Below are 23,081 nucleotides of genomic sequence, written 5' to 3' on the forward strand. Positions count from 1 at the left end.
ACCCAAGCACCCAAAGGCCCTCACAAATGTGGGTGTGAGCCAGTAAATAACTCTGCCTTAAGTGGCACATAGGTCATCCAGATTCCAGGTTTGCTTTTCTGCAGCTATGCTCAGACAAAGCAGCCAGAAAAAAATCTCCTAATACTAGGTTTCGGCGTACAAGACCTCTTGGCAAAAGCATTGTGTGGCTACCTCACTCCTAGATGCTTTTTACTTTTCCTACCTGTACTTTCTCTTCATCCAGCTGCCTCACTTTTAGCACTGTCATGTTTAAACCTTATTTTTGTAAACTGGTAGAGGACAGATCCTACCTAAAATATTACCAAATCAAGTCCAGTGATTCATTTAAAAGATCATAACATTATAACCAAATAGAATTTGTTTTAGGAACACTGAGATGGTTCAGCATTAGGAAACCTATTGCAGTAATTCACCACCCTACTAGATTAAAAGAGGAAACTATGTGAATATCTCCATAAGTGCTGAAAGACACTTGATAAAAATTCATCACCTGATTCTGACACTCTTAGTAAGCCAGGAAAATAGATACATAAACAAAGCATTTCAGGCCACTGGGCAATGTGTCAAATTGAGAAGCCTCTGGAGTCATCCTATCATATGATAAATCACTAGAAAATAGGAAAAGGTAGAAGAAGTTCTGGGAACAGGTGCCTCTTCCCAATAGATAGCATTTTATCTATATAGCCTTGGTCTCTTGCTGCCATGGCCTTCATTTGGTTCCTTAGGTCTCCTGTTTTTTGTTCTTGTTGTTTTGCATTAATCTACCATTTTAAAAGAGTGAGAAATATTTAGAGTTCTATTTAGTGATTCTTTTTCAATAAGAAAGTTTTGATTCTGTTGTTAGTTACCTTTTAAATGTCATGAAATTATTTTTAGATGTTCCTTGAGTTCATGAAGCTAACATGTAAATTTCTCACACTGAATATCAGACTACTTTTAATTATATATTGCCTTCATAAATGCATCCATTATGAATTCTGAAGCCTTAACCTGAAACTGTTGAAAATCATCTGCTTAATCTTGTTATATTTTGCACATCAGCTTCACTGCATGGCATCTTTATCATGGCGATTTAATGTCAATCTGCTATCCCAGCCCTTATGGAGGAATGTCATAGTCACTTAATTGGGCATCAGGGGCACTGTGGCCCTCAGCCTTCTTGTAGTCCCCACATCATACAAATGCTGCTCCTCTGATAAGTAGAATGAGCATTCAGTTATTTTTTCCAATGGCATATGCCTTTGGGGGAGCAAGCTGTAGTCTTTCTTTATAAGCCGGAATGATAAAGTCTTCTTTATAAGACAGTGTAATATGTGCAAGATGACTAACAGTGAAATCAGAGGTGCAATCCTGTGACCAGAGGACAGAGTTCTCTGCAAAAGTAACAAACCTATCTTGACAACCAATGGCTCTTGGTTAAGGAACATCCCATTAATATCTCTCTGTGGAGGTGAGGGAGAGAATACAGGAAGACAGAAATCCAGACAGAATTAAGGGTGTCACAAGGGAGGCAGTCAAGTGGTCCAGAGAAAGTATTCTGCCATATTAATTGCTCTCTTCTCAACTGCCTTCCCAATATATACACACCAGCATGGGACCACTAGACCAGCGCCTGGGCAGTATAGTCGGGACCCCCCTTCCTCACCTATCTCAACTCACTACCAGACTAGTCTATCTTCTACAGCTCCTTTAAAATGTTGCTGAATAATTATTTTTTCCTTCCTCTTACACGATTCTTCCTAGTCGCCACTCCAGAGTGCCAGAGGCTGAATTCATGGCCTATGCTATGCTGATGATCAGATGTGATAGGCAACAGGTCACCTGGGAAATGGCAGTGGTCCACTCCGCTTTTTTAGCTGAGACTCAGCTGTCACGGCACCACGCAGAGTATAATGTCAGGGCTCAGCATTTTCAGTGCCAGCCACTGGGTAGCCCCTTTTTCCCCATATTTAACTATATAAAAAAGAGTAGGTGTTTAGTGCATTACAGTCTACCTCCATGAGAGGAGGTCTAGCATTGGTTGCTACTGTATTTGCCAGTTCCCTGTGCATTTGGAGAGCAGCTCAACTCCGTGGGGTGAAACGTCTGCCTTCTCATAAGCCGATTGCAAGTTCCAGGATTATGTTAAAGTGGGCTGCTGTCAGAAAGAATCCTTGCCTTGTTACTCTGAGCAAGGAGCCACATACAAAAATACCCTGACACACAGCCATTCTCATTAAAGTCAGTTGGAATTTTGGACAAGTCTTAAGTATAAATTATAACTTTATTAGCTCATAGAGTTTTCTCAGGAGTTAGTAAATCTAATAAAAATTAGAGGGAACTTATTAAGTGCCTGCCTTGTTGCTATTTGCTATGGTTAGGGGAAAAAAGTAATATAATTGCAGGGTTTGCAGCCAACGCACTTTTTTGTTGTGGACTAGAGAGCAATTCAGAGAGCAGATATGAGGAGGTGAAAAGAGTATGTCTCATTACCATTGCACTGAGAACACTTTAATTGATACTTTAGATAAGCGTTTCCTGCTACAGAGTTGGGAGGATCTTTAACTGTTACTGAGAGGGAAAAATCAGGCTCCAAACCACCATCGGAGGTCACCAGGGCACACTACTTATTTGCAAAACTGCACAATCACTTTCTGGAGCAGGGATTCTGGGGGAGCTCATCAGACTTACCAGGTACACAAGGCAGATCCTGGCAATGGCAGGGAAGGAGATGATGGCTTTAAGGGAACTTGTAATCATCATCGTTGTGATTATTTATTAATCAAGACTTTTAACTGTTGGCGAGAGAAGCAGGAACTGTGTTATCCCACATACCAACATGGCCCTAAGTATGCTTTCTCATCACCTGATTATTCCAACAGGAGATATAATGCTCTCCTTGGCTTTTGGGTTCGATCCCCAACTTGAACTAATCACATGCATACTGTAGAATCATAGGGTGTTAGCACTAAAGGGGAATTATAAGAATTATCTAGTATGGAGGTCTTTGATCTGAGATCTGTATTTGGACTTCAGAAGGTCAGTGAACCCTCTGGAATTATATACAAAATTTTGTGTGTCTATGCATTGTTCTAGGAAGAAGATCCATAACTTTCATCAGATTCAAAATAAAAGGTTCCCTGACCTGAAAGGGTCTAAGAACCACCAATGCCAGTCCACCCTCCACCCCACCTCCGCACCACTTTGTTGCCAATGAGGAGATAACTTTCAGAGATGGAGAATAATTTGCCCAACAGCTAGTTTTAATGGCAAATCCAAGAGTTGAAGTCTTTTCTGACTCGAAGTCTAAAAGCAAATCTTTCCACCATACCGGAGTTGTTTTAGCAAGTACCGGGGCTATGATAAGATATCAAGGAGTTGTTGACAGCAATGATTTCTGCCACTAGTGTAACCTGAACTAGATTACCTTTGAGATCCCTTTCATCCCTGAAATTCTGTGTTTCCATCCACCTTAATAGAGAACAGCATTGACACAGATGATGTGAAGCTAATTTCCATTTAGAAATTATTTCCGTTTTATGATTAGTCTTTCCCACTGCCTCATTGATCTCCCTTGCTAATAATGCTTGGTTAGAGCTAATACTAAAATGAGTTTGCATTCTATGAGTTTTCACCAGCTGATGGCAGGGTAGAAAGGCATCCCCATCAGGACCAACTACACGATTTGCAGGGCCCAGTGTCAAATGAAAATACAGAGCCTATTGTTAAAAAATTATTAAGGATTTCAAGACGGTGACAGTAGAGAGCATTAAACTAAGTGTGGGGCCCTTCTAAGCATGGGCGCCTGTGCAACTGCACAGGTCACACACCCTGAAGATAGCCCTGATCCTTATTAAAGCTTTGGTGGAGTGGGGGACAAAGAGAAGCCAGCCTGTGATTGAAAATTGGCCAAGGTGATCCACAAACTTAGAGTTGTATATTCATAATCATAAGGACTTTTTGGCTTATCTGTGCTTGTGCTCACACACACACGTTCATATGCGCACATAAATCAATTCGACTAAAATTACCATCTTTTCTCTTCACCTAATGCCAAAAGCCAAAACTAATTTGCTTTAATTTTTCATCTTATTGTGCTGGCATTGTTTAAACAAACATACTCATTCCAGTTTTCACAACCAAATGACAAAAGAAGGAATGAGTTCTCCAGGGGCATCTAAAGAGTCAGGTAGAGGCAGGTACTCGAAAGCAATGGCAGACAACCAGCTAGGGATGTTTTAAGCTGCCAGAAATGGAGAAAGCAGCTTCAGGGTATGCAGCGTAATGAGCCAGTGCTCTCAGGCTTAGGACATTATGAGGACAGAAAGCATTTTAATTCAAGAATCAGGAATCAGGGGTTCCAACAGGTAAGCAGGTTTACCAACTGAGAAAACGGCTGGGACTTGGTATACTTGAGCTATACATATTTCAGTAGAGCAGAGGCACCCAAGCCACCACATTCCACACTTCCCATTTTAGTGGCATACCAGGGTTCTGAGTTTAATGCACAACATCTGTGCTTCATAAGAGTTGAAGCCAAATGTTGGGTGATGTCCCATTGGTTAACTATATGCAGAAACCAAAGTATAATGTGCATAAGGTGGAATTTACTCTTGCAGAGCATGCAGTACTCTAAGCAAACTCAGGCTTCTCGGCAAACTAAAGGCCAGTTAGCACAAGAGAAAATATAAATTGGGCAAATCGATTTTTATTACTCTCATGTGTAGTCAGTTGTTGTATGAGTGACCCAGTACTCCAAAGTCAGCTTCCTAAGTGCATTTTGCACTCGAGAGAGATAAGAAAGCAGCCCTCCCTGCACTTCTCCAACGAAGGTAAAGAAAGAAGTTACATCACCAGAGCTTAAGCCTTCAGAGGACTTACTCCTTCAGCTTTACAACACAGCCTCCAACCCAAAAGCCCACACTAAAGTTTAATGTCCATAAGCATATGGTACCTACCTAATGACAGCACTCATTCACCCACTCATTCATATATTTATCCAATGTGCACTGACTGCTCGCCTTTGGACGTCCAATGCTATGCTAACTGCTACGCTGTACTGTGCTAGGTGAAAGGTATTTGTAGTCAAATTTCAACCCAAATCAGAATTCAGTAGCAAGTGCAATATTCACAGAATTATCAACCAGTGTAAAAAGGAAGGAAGTATTTTAAAATTTTCTAATGTGTTATTAACTCCTTGTTTGCAGTATCTGTGGGGTATGAATATGAAATGTGCCCTGACTTTATTCTCTGGGAGAAAAGGACAGTCATCTTACAAGGTTTTGAGATGGATGCTTCTAACCTAGGAGGTTGGTCGTTGAATAAGCATCATATTTTGAATCCTCAAAGTGGTAAGCAGCTTTTTAAATATTTATTAATACTGTTTTCTAATGCTGTATACATATGTAATACATATTCATTGCAGAAAATTTAGAAAAGTACAAGGATAAAATTACCTGTAAGTCCACCACCTCGAGATGACCACATTAGTATATTTCTTTTCGAATATGATAATCTGATTTTGAATTAGTGCTGGTATACTGAGACCGCTTGATCACAAAGTTATATAAAACTGGGTTTTTAAGAATCATCTTCGGAGCCAGCCCCAGGGCCGAGTGGTTAAGTTTGCACGCTCTGCTTCAGCGGCCCAGGGTTTCACAGTTCAGATCCTGGGTGTGGACATGACACCACTCATCAGGCCACATTGAGGCAGTGTCACACATGCCACAACTAAAAGGACCCACAACTAAAATATACAACTATGTACTGGGGGGATTTGGGGAGAAAACGCAAGGAAAAAAAAGAATCATCTTCATTATTGCTCTATCCTAAGTGATTAACCAGTTTCTCTGACATTGTAACCAACTTTTAAAAAGTGGAAAAATAATTGCCATATATCATATAATCTAAGACACCATAAATTATAAGTACTCCATTATTTTATGGAAAATGCTGCCAATTAAACTATGACATGCATTGATTGCAGGATATATACTTATTTCAGAGATGTTAAAATGTGTGCCTTAGAATTAATGAATCTTCAATGTGATGCAGTTTTCAAAGGGCTTTAGTGAACTCTGTCCCATTTTAAACACAACAACCCTGCAGTGAGGCATTAACCCCATTGAAAGGGTCAGTAATCTGAGGCTTCAATGGTCACGTGACTTTCCCCAATTTGCACAGTTACTAAGTGGTAGAGCCATGTGCTCTTTCTCTGCACCACGGCTGTTTGTCCACATAAATGGCAGTATAGCCAAGAAGAAGCTAGGAATAGAGTAAAAGGATAGTAATGGTAAAAGAGGAGAAGAGGTAGGAGGAAGATGGGAAGAAGTGAAAATCTGGAGAAAGAATGCAGTCCCGGACTTCACTTAGTTTCAAGTCCCATAAGTCCTGGATTTAGGAAAAGAGGAAAACGTGGTGAGAACCAGGACACTCTCATCTTCAATCTTTACCTTCTTTGGATCACTTTTCCTGATGACATTTTCTCCTGGTTTGCAATTTAAATGTTAAATAAATCAGGAGAAGGGGCCACAGGTAGCTCTTGAGCCCATGCATCTCTAAGATAAACTGATTTTGCTACCTGGGTTATAAATGCTTCATCCAACTGGGAAAACACTTGGGAAACCAATCATTGGTGTTTCCATCCAGCTTTCATTTGAACATCTACTGGCAAGTTTTCACAGTAGATTTCATCATATTCCTTTTCACCTAAAGATGCAGATTCTGGGCAATCTTTAGTAGGACGTGTACTTTGGGTTATTTCCCCAGGACTGGGGCTGTGAACATACTGAGGCAGCTACACTCTTCCATCCAGCCATCCTTGTGTCCTTCTTACCTTTGTGAAACAGCTGGCTAAGGTCAGGTTACCTTGTCAGGCCATGAACTGACCAAGGCTCAGAGATCAATTTTATAATCACACCTACGATCTTACTTTGTTTGCACTACAGCTGAATCAACCAAGCCAACCAGCCGCGCGGGCTGGGAAATTTTGATTGGCAAAGCTAACCAGGTTTGCTTCAATCATAGAATGAGACCACCTACCATAGTCACAGTGTGGGACCCTCACGGTAAAGGAGTCCATTGGTGTGTGCCCCCATTATACCTCCTTCTCCCCTTTCAAGGAAGACTCTAAATTCCATTTCAGATTGTTTATTTTTTTAAGAGCAAAGATTCAGCCACAGATATAAAATGTCAACTTTTTTGTTGTTGTCAAAAGGAGAATCACAGTTTTAAAAATACAAAAACGAAAGGGCAGATCCCACTTATTAAATTATTAGAGTTTTTGTTTTGATTTGAAAGAGTTTGACATTTTAAGCAGCCGTTTCTTTTCCACTCACTTTTATTGGCTTGTATGGATTGTCTCTTTCAAATGCCTGTCATTGACATTAAATACAAAGTGGGAAATGACCTCAATCGAGTCAGCCCCCAGCTGTGTGCTCCCAGTCCTATATCCTCTTACCATTTGCTTCACACAGGCGAACAAATCAGAACAGAGAGGAGCCATTCAGAAAGTTGTCCTTGGGGGGTCCCCCTGATTTCCACAAATGTGTTCTCCCCACCCCTAATTCACCAGTAGTTTTTAGGTAATGGGTAACAAGTTATTTCTGAGAATCTTTTTAACAGCTTTATTGAAGTATAATTTAGACACCATAAAATTCACCCATTTTAAGTGTACAATTTTAGATTTGTACAGCCATCACCATAACACAGTTTTAGAATATTTTTATCACCCCAGAAAGATCCCTTGTGCTCACCCCAGTCCCACTAACTCTGCTTTCTGTCTCTTTCTGAGAATTTTATTCTGAGAAGAAACGTTACTTTGGATGGTTTTTAAAAAGGAACATTTGTTCATTTTATCATCTCATTTGTAGGCACATTGTATTTTTAACCAAGAGCTGGTCACACTTTCCAGGAAAGAGATCTGAAGCCAGTTGTGCCAGTGCCTTTCAGCCTGACCTTGGACATGAACCCCCCCCACCCCCGCCTTATGATGTTTTTGAAGTCTAAATCCCACCCATAAAGGCAATTTGAGAAGCAGGAACGATAAGTGTGAAGGAGCAGCATTGGGAAGACCAATCTAGAAAGCAAGGCTCTTTCCCCCTCAGGTCAGATAGTCTTCTGACTGATTAAGGCAAGAGTGACATCTTTCCAAATTCCCCCACTCCACTTCTTTCTGGAAAAAGCCTAACTTTTTAGGCACCCTGCTTTTTTGATCTGAGACAGCAGATTAGAAACAAGAATCTATCTTCCCCCAATTTTCTCTCACTAGTTAGAAAAACACTGTAATTAGATTGGATGTCTGCTGCCATTCAATTCTTCAGTTTTTCTTTGGCTCCAAAATCATTATGCAGTGGGTAGTTTCTAGTAGGCAGTGTTTTCAGACCATTTATCATTCCAGTTGAAGCAATTATATTTAACTGACAACTAACCATTGGTTGTGGAGAATTGTTTCCAAATATTATGCCATCAGACATATATCAATATATAGATGGTTCTTACTTTCACTGAGACAAAAAACACCAGGAACTTGTGTTTTTCAATATTCCTTCAAAATACATCTTCTTAGTGATTACAGAGAATGCATAGTCATTCCTTTTAAGACAAATCAGTTCCTTAAAATTATGAAAAATTTAAAATGTGTACATGAGTCATCTATTACAGAGCTAAGCTATTTGTCACAGTATACCTTTATATCAAACATATTCCCTAGTGTTTCCTGCCATTTGAGTGTTAAAAATAATTAGAAAGAACAATCCAGAGTACTAATTGGGCATTGTCATCTGTCTGAAATGGACAAAGAATTTTCCTTAACTTAGCCTCCAAGATAGGCCAGTCGTTTGTCGACACACAGTTTTACTGGGAGGGGAAGTAAATCTCCACTGATCACACTGGCATTGCTCCCAGTTTGTGTTTATATCCTCTCAGTCAAGTCCTAAGAGAAATATGTATTGTGTCCCCTGTTGTTCATAAGTCTGAAAAATGGTTTCTTCTTTGAAATCAGCATAAAGCACCACCCACTGGCTTCCAAGGGAAATTTTTATTTCAAACTTATTTATAAGCTTCAAAAGGAGTTCTGAGCAAAGTAGCAGGAGGCTATGAGTAGTGTGTTTAAAAGTATGCTTAACTTATTACACAACAGACTTGGCTTTTTGGCAGAGAAAAGTAAAACTCAGGGGAGAAAATGTGCAGTAGGCCCCATCCAGGCAGGTTTCTTTGTTGACTGTAAACAAGACACCCAATCCTTAACAGGAAGTTGGCCTTCATATAAATAATGTGTGTTGTCCTAGGATCATTTGATTCTGTTTTCAAAATGAGCATGTGTGGCAGAATAAACTGGAAGGGAGGCAGCAGTAATTGATCAAGATTTCCAGGAGCATAAACAAAATATTTTCAAAGCAACCTTTTGCAGAAGAATTGGTGTTAAATCATTGTTGCTAGATGGTATGCCCTGGTTGTATGTAATGGAAGGTTAAACAGATTCTTGAAATAACAAAAACACCCTTCAAAATGATGTATTTTTCCCGGGCAATACAAAAGGGGCTTGCCCATTTTTGTTTTGATTGCTTCAGCTTTAAACAGGAATGGTAATTTCAGTACACAGGCACTTTAGTACCTTGCATGAAAGCAAGACATCAATTGTTGAGATGTAATCAGAAAGTACATTGCCTTATGTTTTATTTCCTTTAATCATTCTTCTTCTTTGATGGAGTGCTGGGCTTTCTAATAGAAAAGGGGAGTTTTAGAGTTGCAGGCTTAGAAGAATGGTTTAGAATAGCCATCTTTAGTTTTTAAATTGCCAGGAGCCTGGTAATAACATGTCATTTTCAAGGTAATTGTTAACTATACCGTTATATTGATATAAAAAAATGGAGATCTACCTGTGAAAATAGATGTTAATAGCAAATCTGGTATTTCCAAGCCAATAATTGGAAATATTTTTGAATGATGTACCCTATAGTGCATTGCGGAAATACTGACATGCTAAACAGTATGTTTCCTCATTTATTAGAGAACATATCATAGTCTCATTGGTAGGATATTCAGCTAGTGATCATCAGGAGATTTCTTTTCAATGATCTTGTTCAACTGTCATTCCAGTTCTCATTCACTTCCTCCCAATTCATTTAAATTGCAATATTGATCACACTGCAATTAAGTGTTTTTTGGGAAATGAAATTCAGTCCTATTAATCTTACTTAATTAACTATTCTAAGTCTTAAGAAATTTTTTTTGCTGCCTGAAAGAGTTATTAATAAAGTTAATAAGAAAGTAGTGATCCTCAAGATCATAGTTCTGCAATAAAAGATTTTTGTTGATAACTCATAGCTACTCCAGCAGATCATATGTTGAAAAAACAGCCCAAAATCACCTCGGGAGGGAAAGTAAAACTACTTAGATTTGAAATACAAAGGCTATATGATGTACAGGATTTCTCTTTCCCGGAAGATCCCTTCCAAGTACATGTTTGGTGCCATAGTGTTGTGCATGTTTTACCCTCTTAATTATTTTTGCCAGCAATGTTCCTATTTCAGAGTGACCAATAGCTTCTATTGTAGTACTGTGTGACCAAGAGTTGGAAGAAAACTGAGGAAGACATTTCAGGAAATGTTAAGGGAGAGTAACAGGCAGTCTGAGGAGATAGATAGCAGGGGTCATGGGAGAAGAAAATAAGACCGTGCAGCATAACTGCAGTCATTCATTGTTGTCAGTTACTTCAGTCTGACACATTGGCAGGCCTCCTCCCAACATGGTTGTTTTACTTGCCCTGGCTCATTCTGGGTAGACTTGAGCTATTTAGCGCAGCAGTACTTGTTTCTCGGATTTTCTGCCCAGGCTCAGCAGGTTTGCGAAATCATTGGGATTTGGACAAGGAAATTACAAGAGGCTCAAAGCCTATTTCCAACACTTACTGAGCGCTTAGAATGACTTGGCCACAGAGGTTGGCACTAAAATGCAGAAAGGAGTAAGACAGAGGGTCTGCCTTCATGGAGCTCATGTTCTAATGGGAAAGATAGAGAAGTAATGAAAACTGTATCATACAATGGAATAAGTGTATTAATAGAGCTATGGAAAACAAACTGGGAGCGCAGAGGAGGGAGTAACTAATCTGCCTGCACAGAGCATAGGGGAAGGAGTGAGCTGAGCTTTGAAGGATGGGTAAGAGTTGCCCAAGCAGCCAAGATGAGGAGGCATTCAGGATAGAGGGAATAGCATGTACAAAAGCAGAGAGGAATGGAAGTATGTGAAAGTAATTGTAAATAGTTTGCTATAGAGGCAAATGAGAGGGGAGACTGAAAGAGTAGGCAAGGATCAAATCATGAAGGACTTTGTATGCCTTAATAATAAGGAATGTGTCCCTTATCCCATAGGGAATATGGAGCTATTGAAAGGTTTTAAGTCACACATTGAATAATCTCTATGGCAGGAGTGTGGACGGTGGTTTGGAGATAATAGGTACGCCTAGAGACCAGGAGACCAAGAAGTTAAGAAAAACTAAACTAAAACAGTAGTAGTAGGAATGGAGACAATGAAACTGGTTCAACATATTTTAGGAGATATGATCAATGGGAGTTTAGTAATTAATTAGGTTTAGAGAATGAGGAAAAGAAGAGCTATGATGATGCCCACCATTTTCAACGTGGGTAAATACAAGCATGATGATACCATGCATAAGATGGGTAGGGAAAAGAGGAGGAAGAGCAGGGTTTGGTGGGGGTGCAGAAAAATAATGAGATCAGTTTTAAACTCGATGAGTTTGAGGTACTTGGAGTGGGGCATCCAATTAAAGAGATCTAGTAGGAAACGACTTGTCGGGTGAGAACTCTGGACGAGAGAAAGTTTCAGCATATAGAGGTGAGAGTTAAAGTTGTGAGAATGGATGAGATTGCCCAAAGAAAATGATTGCACAGTATTTTCCAGCATTTTCATAAGTCAGTATCTCTATTTCCTGCACTGATGATAGTGAGATATGGTCCAAAAGAGTGGAAAATTCAAGTATTTTTCTTATATCTTTGAAGTGCATTCTAGCAGTATGATTTCTTTTCTTTTCACAGAAGTAGATTACCTTCTTGACTGTGTTTTGCTAAGGTTAAAATTAAAATTGACTGATATTCCCTTTTCAGGAACCAGTTGCATAGTGAGAGTAATTTGAAGTCAGAGAGGTATATGCCAGGCATCAGGAGAAAGTCAGCCAGAGATGAAAACTTAGCTACAGATGATTCACAGAGCCCAAAGTGAACAGGAGACAAACGTTAGTCATCAAATGCTTTATTGAGGCATTCAGAATCAGCATTAAAGGGACTGGGTGTATTTCCCCATTTAACAGATGGACAAACTAAGCCAAAGCATTATTTTACTGTTTGTCGTGGCTGTGCAGTTAAACAAAACCAAGGGCTGTCTGCTTCACTCTTAAGTTCTTTTATGCCAGGCCAAAGCGCCTTCTTGCTTTGAACAATGAGAGGGAAATTAAAATGTCACTGAGAATATTGTGTGGTAATTGTTTTATTTTTTTTCTTTCTCTCTCTCTTTCTTTTTTTTTTCCCCTGGCTCCAGGAATCATACATAAAGGGAATGGAGAAAATATGTTCATTTCCCAGCAGCCCCCAGTCATATCAACCATAATGGGTAATGGACACCAACGGAGTGTAGCCTGTACCAACTGCAATGGCCCAGCTCACAACAACAAACTCTTTGCTCCTGTTGCCTTAGCTTCTGGCCCTGATGGTAGTGTGTATGTTGGCGACTTCAATTTTGTAAGGCGAATATTTCCCTCGGGAAACTCCGTTAGTATTTTGGAATTAAGGTAAGTCTCCTCTAATCTCTATGTTTGCTTAGCGGATAAAGGCAAGAATGAGATAACATGAAGAGACAAGGCAGGCGTTGCCAGAAGGAGCAGAAAATGAAGTTGCCCGTATAGTAGCACTGAGCTAAGATGCAGGAATAGGGACAAAGGACATAGGTCAACATGCCCACTGCTCCTACTTGAAGGAACCTTTAAGCATTGCTTTGGAGAACCAGGAAGCATTGACACCCCTGTATGTGTGGCCCTCCCTGTGTACATTGCCGTCATTGACATGGATCTCAATACTTCCAAGTGCTCAGGTAAGTCACTCAGCCCCTGCTGGCCACTATGAAGATTGAACAAAAATATCTATTCCATTCTAGCAGGTAGAGGTGTTGCCAGATCCAAGAGGCTAAACTTTCTAAGTTCTCTAGGTTCAATCTTTTGAAGTGGTCACTTCATAAAAAAGAAAATGGAAGTCTGTGTTTGTGTGACATGATAAGGGAGGAAGAACTAGTTTTTTACCCTGAAAAGCTCTATCTCATTGGGAAATAAATGATTAAAACATTCATCTTTAGACTTTCTCACTCTGTTGTAGGAATTTTCTTGACAGTACAAAGTATTTTGACACTTTTTGAAAGGAATTCATGCCTTTTAGTATTCCATGTTCTGAAGTTCCAAGATTACAACTAAATAGACCGTGGCTTAATCAGCTTTATTTCTCCCTTTCTGAGGTTATAAGACACAAACATATGCCCTCTGGAGTCCCAGAGAAGGAAAACATCCACTCCCATCCCAGTAGGGATAGACAGACCTGCTTTCTCTCCCTTGAGTAAATTGGTAGAACCTTCCTTCTAATTGGTTATGACAGTTTTATCACTGACACGTGCCTTTGGAACATTAGGCTGAAAGTTTCTCTATGTCCCAGAAGATTTTGATGCCATCCTATAAACTATTCCATAAAACAATTGTTTTGACCTCAAGGATAACCTCATTGACTTGAAAAGTAGTGACCAAAAATAGTGACTAGGAGAGCAGAGACACTGATGGAGCAACGTGTATGTACAGAGTACAAAGGCCAGTCAAAACATATGAAAAGTCATGGGTCATTTTCATTTAATGCTTTGTTCACACAAGCATGGAAATTTGGTTACATAAGGACATTCCTCCAAATTTTTCAGATTCTCGTGCTTGCTTTGAAATCTACCTCTCTTTTCTCTGAATTAGTCCTTCGCACCTGGCTGGGGAAATCTTCTGGTCCCAAGCCCCCATCCTTTTCTCACATTAGTTCACTCCAGTTTTAATACATTTCTTAATTATAATTGCAAAAGCTGTCATAGAGAAGAAAGCTACTAAATCCCTTGGCTAACAAAAAAAAATAGACTGTAAAGATTTTATAAAAATAAAGCACATCTAGAGAGTCTAGAGAGGTGCTAATTCATAGCACCCCTGCCCTAATCAAGTGTTCATGTACCTCAGGAGGTCACACCTCACAGGGACTTGTCGTTTCCATCCGTATGTCTCTTTGGGTACCTACTTACTGGAAAGTCAAGGAGGAAGGCCAAGATGGTTGTATGCCTGGATTTGGAAATGATTTATACAACATTATACATTGTTTTCAAAACCCTAGGGATGCTTTATCTACATGATGCCAAACATAGATGGAGCACTTAACAATTCATTCACTGTCAGAATGTTTCCAGTCATGTAGATATTGGCCATGAAGGAAACATAGACCTTGTCTTCCTGAGCCTTTATAGCTAACCCTAGAAAGCCTATATAGCTAGCCCCTATATAGCTAACTCCTTAAAGGAAAAGTCTTAGAATTATCTATAAAATAATAACAATAATCATGTTACTATAAAGAAAACCCAGCTAAGTCCTTTCCTTTGTAATTTAAATGCAAATTTACCTAAGTTGGAGCAATTGTCATTCATCGATGAGATTCTCCCTTGGTCGAGGATCCTTAACAGTTCACAAATTTGCATTTTAGTCCAAAGTACCTTATGACCTTCTACACAAAGTCATTCGAAGAATAAAATAGAGTGACTTGGACCGTAATTGCAAAGTGATTTTCTCAGTATAAAGAAAAATTAGCTTCCAACAGTATGAAGTAGTGTCCATTCCCTCTGTTCGTTCTTACTCCACAGTGCTGTTTTCCCTCATTCTCGTAACTCTTCTAATACATAGGCGTGCACACACCACCATGAGATCACACACCCAGGCTCTCTTGCTTAGCCTGAGTTTGCCTAGCTGGCTTTTCTGAGTTGACATCCTTTAGAGTAGTTCTTAACATTTTTTTAATTCTCAGACCCCTTTGAGAATCTCTTGAAGGCTTTGGGCCCTCTCCCCAGGAAAAAACACATTCACACAAAATTGTACTCTTCATGCCCCCGCCCCGCAGCAACCTACTCCTGTGGATGACTTCCTTTTATCAACTCATGGTTAAGATTCCCTGCCTTAGGTTCAAGGAGAAAAAAACAGTTCTCCCTTCTTTACTCCAACACTCTTGTGATTGGCCATCAGAGAAATAAGCCGACTGAATATACAGGATTATTTTGACTTATTTGACAGGCAACTTTCTATTTGACTATAGTCAAAACCATCAAACCAGTTTATGTCAGCAAACATTATTTGTCATTTTTACTCAGAAATTAATACGGTTCTTACTGGATTAGATTCACTTTTCTTTTTAAAGTATCTATCCTGATCAGTAGCCTATGCTGTATACATTGCATCTTGCACATATAATTGGTGAATTTTTATATTTGCTTTATAAATTTTCCAGATTTAAACTTCCTGTGGAGAAATAAGTTGATATAATAAGGCTTTGCTATCTTAAGAACCATAATGTTTGTTGAATTCTGCAGTATGTAGATAGAAACTTCATTTTGTACCAGTTTTTTGGTTAAAATAAGTTCACTTAATTGTCCCCCTCCCGTGCATATTAGTCATTTTGTTTGGTTGAGTCATCTGTTTCCTTGGAAACACAGACTAATATAGTCATTATGTTATTGGTTGCATTTAAAACTGTGAATGGAAGAGCAATATTATCAATAGGTTATTACAGAAAGGGATAGAGAACATTCTAGATCTTCACTCTCTATAAGGTTATTCTTTTTATAACCTAACTACTCTGTTCTCTGCTTCTCTATCTATAAAACTGACCTCAAGTTACTATTTGAGCATCTTCTTACATGTCTTATACAGTTTGTCATTTTAGGATCCACAGATGTGTAGTTCTGAGCCCAAAGTTTGATGGCATTTTGGGAGAGCATATAGCTTGCTACTTCTGGATACCCTTCTAGATTTCCTTCTCTTCCATCTTCTTATTCCATATTGGGCCACATTGAGCAATTCCAGATGCCCCTTGACATTTCGAATATTGGACAACTATAGATTTTTTCTACCTCAGCTCTACTGATCCAAACTGTCTCATCTGACCTCAAAAATAATTTCATTTTCATTGGTTGTCAATCATTTATTATCTCTAGCTGGTTCCCTATTGGCTGAATGGGGAGAGTAAGAAAAAGTTAAGTATGTCATTATTATTAGCAATATGCCAAGAGCAACAATGTTATTTCTTGTTATTTAAGTAAATAGTACCCCTTTGCCTGTTTCCTACACATTTCATCTGCACATACACATTTTGGTGCTTCCTTCCAGTGGGAGATTGAGGTAAGATAATAAAAAAAGGAAGCTTATAAGATCATGCAATTAAACCTTTAAGGGAGTCTCAAAAATACATTCTCTGAAGATTTTTTAGAGATAGATTCATTTCTATGTGACACGGTTTAGGTCTTGGTAATCCCTGGGGGTTAATTTTATACACACACATTTCAGTAACACAAAAGTGACGTCACAGATTTGTGAGCTTAGCATTAGAAGAGTTCCTGGAGGTGTCTGGTACAACATGGTACCCACCATGTCTCTGACAGTTGGCTATCTTTACTTTGTTTGATCCCTTTCAATAACAGGAAATTTAAATACCTCTAAGACAACCCATTACGTCTTTGGAGTGCTTGTTAGAAAATTCTTCCTGGGGCCGGCCCAATGGTGCAGCGGTTAAGTTCACACATTCTGCTTCGGTGACCCGGGGTTCGCTGGTTCAGATCCCGGGTGCAGACATGGCACCGCTTGACAAGCCATGCCGTGGTAGGCATCCCACATATAAAGTAGAGGAAGATGGGCACGGATGTTAGCTCAGGGCGAGTCTTCCTCAGCAAAAAAGAGGAGGATTGGCAGCAGATGTTAGCTCAGAGCTAATCTTCCTCAAAAGAAAAAAGAAATTCTTCCTTATATTAAACCAAAATCTGCCTTCGTGAAACATCCACTTGGTAGAGGCAAATGTTAGCATCTGAAGCAGCACAGAAGCCTCTTCCTTCTTTTACCTGGCAAACTCTCACAAGTGTGAAGACACATATCATAGTTTCCTGAGCATTCTCTTTTTCAGTCTAAACATCCCCCAAGTCCTTCAACTATGTCTCACTAATTATGACTTTATTTCTTTTCCTTTGATTATGGCCTTAGGGCCACTTCTCAATTTTCTAAAACTAACTGGGATAACTATATAAGTAAAAATAGGAGACACCATATGAAGTGCTTTGCAAGAATTCAAATATGAATATCCTCTTGCTCTCTTCTCATCTTCTAATTTTGCAATTCTATTAGAAAACCTATTAAACATGACTGGAAATGATGTATTCTTTATAAAAACCTCATGCTGTTATTGTTCAAGATGCTGTTATTCTCCAGATATTTATTTTGTCCTTCCCTTAAAAATGAAAGAAAGAAAAAAATAAGAACCTGGCAAATGCTTCTTGGTACCTTGAGTAATTTGGACTCAGCAAATGTCAATGTGACATGAAAATTTCTCTTGAGATTTTACTGTTTCTTTTGCAGTGACTGGTTAATATTCCCTCCATTGTTCTCAGGACTCGACTCCTGTCATAGACTGAGGATTGGGTAGATCCGGAATAGCACCCATGCAGGGGCAGCTAGCATGCTGAGGGGCAGTGGGACATGTACAGCACTCTGCTGAAGGAACAAATGGAACTCGAACTTTGAGAGCTCTGAAAATATCTGAGAAATGACAAGAACCATGCTCTTATCAGCAGTGCTGGAGCTACCGATAGACAAACACTATATGTAGATGAAATAGGTGGTTATCTCCCCAGTTTGCCTCATGTATTAGCAGTGGCACTCAAAAGGCTCCCTCCACCTCACCCAAAAACGTCTTCACTGGCCTTCTACAGTGCCCAAAAGTTTCACTCTACAAAATGTGTTTCTTCAAGTTGAGACATTGCATCTCTATGAGTCCCTAACATAAGAACCTCTGTTATAATGACCCATCGAGTGAGCTAAAATCATCCATTAGTCCCTGGGCATGGCTTTGTTTATCAGATTGATTTTCAAAGGAACTACTAGCTGAAACCAGGGCTCTAAAACACAAGACTGGTAAGTGGTGATAAGGGCAAAGGACAGAACCAGAGCATGGGGGAGGACAGCCTTAGATGAGGGTTGCTGGAGTTGGAAACTCTAAGAAGTCAGTTAACAGCAAGAGTGGGAACTGGTCTTCAAAGGAAGAATACCATGGAAAGATGAGCAGGGAGGAAAGTCTGTTCTTCCGACATCAAATATTGCTGGCTGAGTATAAGGAAAGAAGCTAAGAACAAAATGAAGAACAACGAAAGTGTTTCAGCCACCACAGAGCAGTCCAGGCAAACTCTAATGATGCCAGGTCACTAGGTAGTAACTCCAAAGTTGGCATATCCCCTCTTTCTCCATCCCCCACCTCACAACAATATAAAAAGAATGAGTTGAACATTATGCTAAGTGAAAGAAGCCAGACACAAAAGGATACGTATTATACGATTGCATTTATATGAACTATCTAGAATAGGCAAATCCATAGAGACAGAAAGCGGATTAGTGGTTGCCTGGGGCTGAGGAGGGGAGGACTAGGGATTGACTGCTAATGCATACAGGGTTTCTTCGTGAGATGATGAAAATGTTTTGGAACTGGGTGATGATGATGGTTGCACAACTCTATGAATGTACTGGAAACTGCTGAATTGTACGTTTTAGGAGGGTTAATTTTATAGTATATGAATTATATATCAATAATTTTTTTTAATTAAAAAAGAAGAATAGATGGCCCTTTTCATCATTTAGATCCTGAAAAAAATCAAAGATCAACTTAAAGGAACATTTCTTGCTCCGAAAAGATTTTCAATTCCACTCCTTTCTCCTCCTAACTCACGACAAGCTTCAAGTCAGCCAGTTGCCAGGTGGTGATGCCCACTGACGGGCCCGGGCACTTGTGAAGAGCTCACACACTGGCCCCTCAGCGTGTAGTCAGACGCTAGCTAGACAGCAGACCGACTTTGGTGGTGGCTCAATCCTAAATCCTTAACGAAAAGTAATTCTGAGACAGAACAAGGTCACACACTGGAAATAAATTCCGTCATTTTCGCTTCCTCCCTCTGAGATGTTAATGAGAGAAGCTGCTCTGCATAATATGGGACATCTTTCCCAATTCACAGTGACATTATTGGCAGGATCAGAAGCAGCTGCAAGAAAGTCAAATCATCCCCCTCTCCACTCCTTACCATCACCTAAGAATTTCAAAACCCTTTGTATCCACACAAATCGTTCTGCACCATGAGATTCTGTTATAGATGAAACCATGTTTAATGAGGTCCTTCTAGTACTTTCACAATTAAATTTCCTTCAGGAGGATCAACCATGTAACAGTGATTACAGCCAGTCTCAAGCACACTCACCCTGTAATTTAGAGGCCACAAAAACCAGCAAGTGTCCAGAGATAAAGAAACAAACAAGTTCAAATGCCCGAGGCCAGGTTTCTCATCAGAGTTCCCCGTCCTTCCCTTTTGACCTTTTGTGTCAACCCACAAGATGCCCACCCTTTTGTGGAGGGCCGAAAAAACAGAAAAGTCAGTGGATTCTGACCTGTGGGCCAACTAGTAAAATCCCAGAAAGATTCTCTGTTAAAAGGATTGAATCAGTAGTAGAAGATAGCTTCAAATGAAATCATTTTGTATCCTTTCTTCTTGCCTGACGTTTCCAAAAATGAGAACATTTTCTAGTTTAGATAAAAAGATTTGTTATCTTCATGTTTTTCAAAATGACATAAGGGCCAGGTTTAAAAGGATTTTAAAATTAAAATGACTATATTTTACAGATGATTCTAGCCTTTTCGTTCTGGGAAGATTTGACCCAAAGTCAGGCCTGTATGCAGACTGCACTCCGTGTGAGAAGCCTCATATCAGGTCCCAGAGTGAAACACCCTAGGCAATACCCTTTGCCAAGGTTGACAGATCAGGGGGCCCCGAAGTGTTCTACTTCTCCTGACCTGACAGTTCTGTTTGCCTACCCCAGCTGCTCCCTTGGAGAGTGAATAGCTGGAAGACACAAGGCCATACTGGCTGATGTACGTGATGTTTGACTGAAGCTATTTTGATGCCAGGGACGTTCTGTCACGGTCTACGGGAAAACCTTTCTACTTTCAATTTGTTAGGTTTTTTTTTAACATTGCTAAGTAATGTGCTAACATCCCTGTCTTACCTCTGAGATTATGTGAGCGGCTCAGGGTTATGTTTGGGATGTCTGTTGCACACAAGACGAAAATAAAACACTGATTTAGGGGCCAGCCTGGTGGCGTAGTGGTCCAATTCACGCACTCCAGTTCAGAGCCCCAGGGTTCACGGGTTCAGATCCTAGGTGCAGACCTACACACCGCTCATCAAGCCATGCTGTGGCAGCATCCCACATACAAAACAGAGGAAGATTGGCACAGATGTTAGCTCAGGGCCAATCTTCCTCACCACCCCCCCTGCAAAAAAAAAAAATAGTGATTTTGCATTTTTGATAAGGTGCCTTTCAAAACAGTATCTAGAATGGTCAGACACTTTGCAGTGGCTACTTCTTCAAACTCTAGCCCTTAAACCTTATTTTGTATCACAATCACCAGCTGAATTTGTTAAAAAATAAAATTCCCCAGCCCCACTGCCACCTCAAGATTCTGATTCAGTACAACTAGGGAAAGTGCTGGGAAGCTGCACGTGTGGTGAGAACCCTAGTGGTTCTGATGAAGACAGTCCAGAGAGAACTTTTTGATAAAACTGCCTTAGAGCTTTGCCCACCCACCTAGCAAGATATTTAATCGCCTTGACGCCATCTTGGAAGGAGAAGCCAAGAGGGATTGGGTCCATTTTGGCTTGCACATCTGACTGAACCATCCCTGCAGAGTCTCTCTAAGAGCCACAAGCTGAGTTAGGAATGGGTGTGTCTGGTTCGATTTGGCTTGTTGAATGATACTGATGACTCTTTATTTGCTTTTACCTGCCACTCGTGGATACCTTGTGCACCCTAGAAACAGAGATACCAGACATAGGTAAGCAAATCACCTAGGCAGCTGCCTAATGCTCCTTCTTGCCTAAGAGGTCACCTCCTAATAATGTGCTAAAAGGGAAATTTTACTTCCTAAATAAGGTTAAAGGAATAATGTGAAAGTGAATTTGGAAGTTATGACTCAGGTAAGTGTCTTCCAAAGAAAGAGAGCTCCACTAAGTTGGAATTTGCTGAAGGATCAGACTATATCAAAAAGAAAACAGGATAAGTGAAAGCTGGCAGTCCAGTACTTCATGGGAAAGCAAGGCCTTAAGTGTCATCATGTTTTCCTTAGGTAATATCAGAAAGGAGTCTGTAAGTTCAAATAGATTCGATGTTTTCAAGTTGCAGGTAGATAGAGAAGGAATACAGCAATCTTCCTAGGTCCAGAAGTAGAGTTGACCAGTGTATTAAGAGACAGTGACCACAATGACCTTCTTGAGTAAGATTTTTCTTTTTCCTTTTATGCGACCTCTTGGTTTCTATTTCCTCCCACCAAAAAGAACTAACAGGAAAACTTTAAACTGACCATTTACCAACAATGGCACATAGCTCTGAAATTAATCATAATGAGTATTTCTATTCAATTTGTTTATACATTACGCTTGTCAAAATTGCCCTAAATTACCTGAAATTGCAAAGAAGAAAATTGAATTTGTTCACTTCCGAATGCCAATTGTCATCCAAATGGCTCTGATAGGATTTTTAATTTGGATTTCATTTGGGGATGCCACTTCCTAAATGCCAGTGCACAAGATCAGCCGTGCTACTTTGGCATAACTGATTCCTTAAACAAATTAAGTTGGTTGTCAAATTGCTTACTGGTAAAGTGTTGCACAGGAATGATTATAAGCATTAATTGCCCATTTAACAATCTATGTGATTTTAACTAGCATGAATGAAGTCATCTTTGCTAAGTTGAAGGGCATTGCTCAAATGTAAAGCTAACCAGAAGGTGACAATAAGTCTAACACTGAAGTTATAAAAGAAATTTTCACATATCTCAAATTGCAATATGCATTTAGACACGAGGGGTTAGAACAAATTGGAATGCAGTCCAGTGGTTTTTCTTTCTCAGGTATGGCATGTTTTCAGAAAGTAGAAAGAAACCCATGTCAAAAGAACTGAAGTGCGCTTGGGAAATGGCATGAGATGGCAAGAAATTGCGTATCAATATAGGAGAACTTCCTCACTGTTGGCTGCCAAGAAAATTATATTAATCAGATTTGAATTTGGTGTGTTGGGCTATTCCGTTTTCTAAAGGCCAGTGCACAAAGTTTGAGAACAGCCTAGCTGAGCAACATAGGATATGTTGCTCAGTTAGAAGAAAGCAAGAAAGCTGGGGGCAGTTTGCCACTTTCAGAGCAAGAGTATTCTGAAGATATTCTGCACACACCATCACATGTGATCTAATCTAATCTTAGTCCAGGCACAAGCTTGTTAGTGACCCTGGGTTAGCCCTCTATGTGTCTGGGTTCCCCCAGCTGAGATTTGTGGAGAATGATAATTCTAACTTCCCTCACAGTCACATTGGGGGTATTCAATAATAAATGAATGCAATGCATTCCAAAGTGCTTTTGTGCGAATAACGTTTCTCTTAGAAAAATAACCTATGGACTTTACCTAAACACAACATGATTAATCTGGCTCAGTTGAAACTTCCACAAACTGGCGACCAATGTATTGAAGGTTGTTTTAGGGAAGGGTTGTGACCCCTTCTTTATTCTAGAAAGATCTAGGGGCACTGGAGAAATTTTATTCTGCAGGCAAAAATTCAACTAAGTGTGTAAAAACTTTTACTCAAACCCCTATTTAAGCAGTCTTTGCTACAGAGATGCCTTGCCTGATATGACTGCCAAATCAATTCTGGAATCTGTTGGGGCCCTTT

At 39.8% G+C, this 23,081-nt stretch overlaps 1 protein-coding gene across 1 annotated transcript in view; it reads left to right on the forward strand.

The window, feature by feature from the left end:
- TENM1 (teneurin transmembrane protein 1) overlaps nt 1-23,081 on the forward strand; it is a 526,446-nt gene that overhangs the window by 399,900 nt on the left and 103,465 nt on the right. The window contains exons 19-21 of the mRNA XM_046672513.1: nt 5,208-5,351; nt 12,553-12,802; nt 21,177-21,197. Of these exons, the coding sequence (XP_046528469.1) occupies nt 5,208-5,351; nt 12,553-12,802; nt 21,177-21,197 (415 nt within the window). The remainder of the gene's footprint in view (nt 1-5,207; nt 5,352-12,552; nt 12,803-21,176; nt 21,198-23,081) is intronic.

Source organism: Equus quagga, chromosome 10, assembly GCF_021613505.1.
Source record: "Equus quagga isolate Etosha38 chromosome 10, UCLA_HA_Equagga_1.0, whole genome shotgun sequence".
NCBI classification, from domain to species: domain Eukaryota; kingdom Metazoa; phylum Chordata; class Mammalia; order Perissodactyla; family Equidae; genus Equus; species Equus quagga.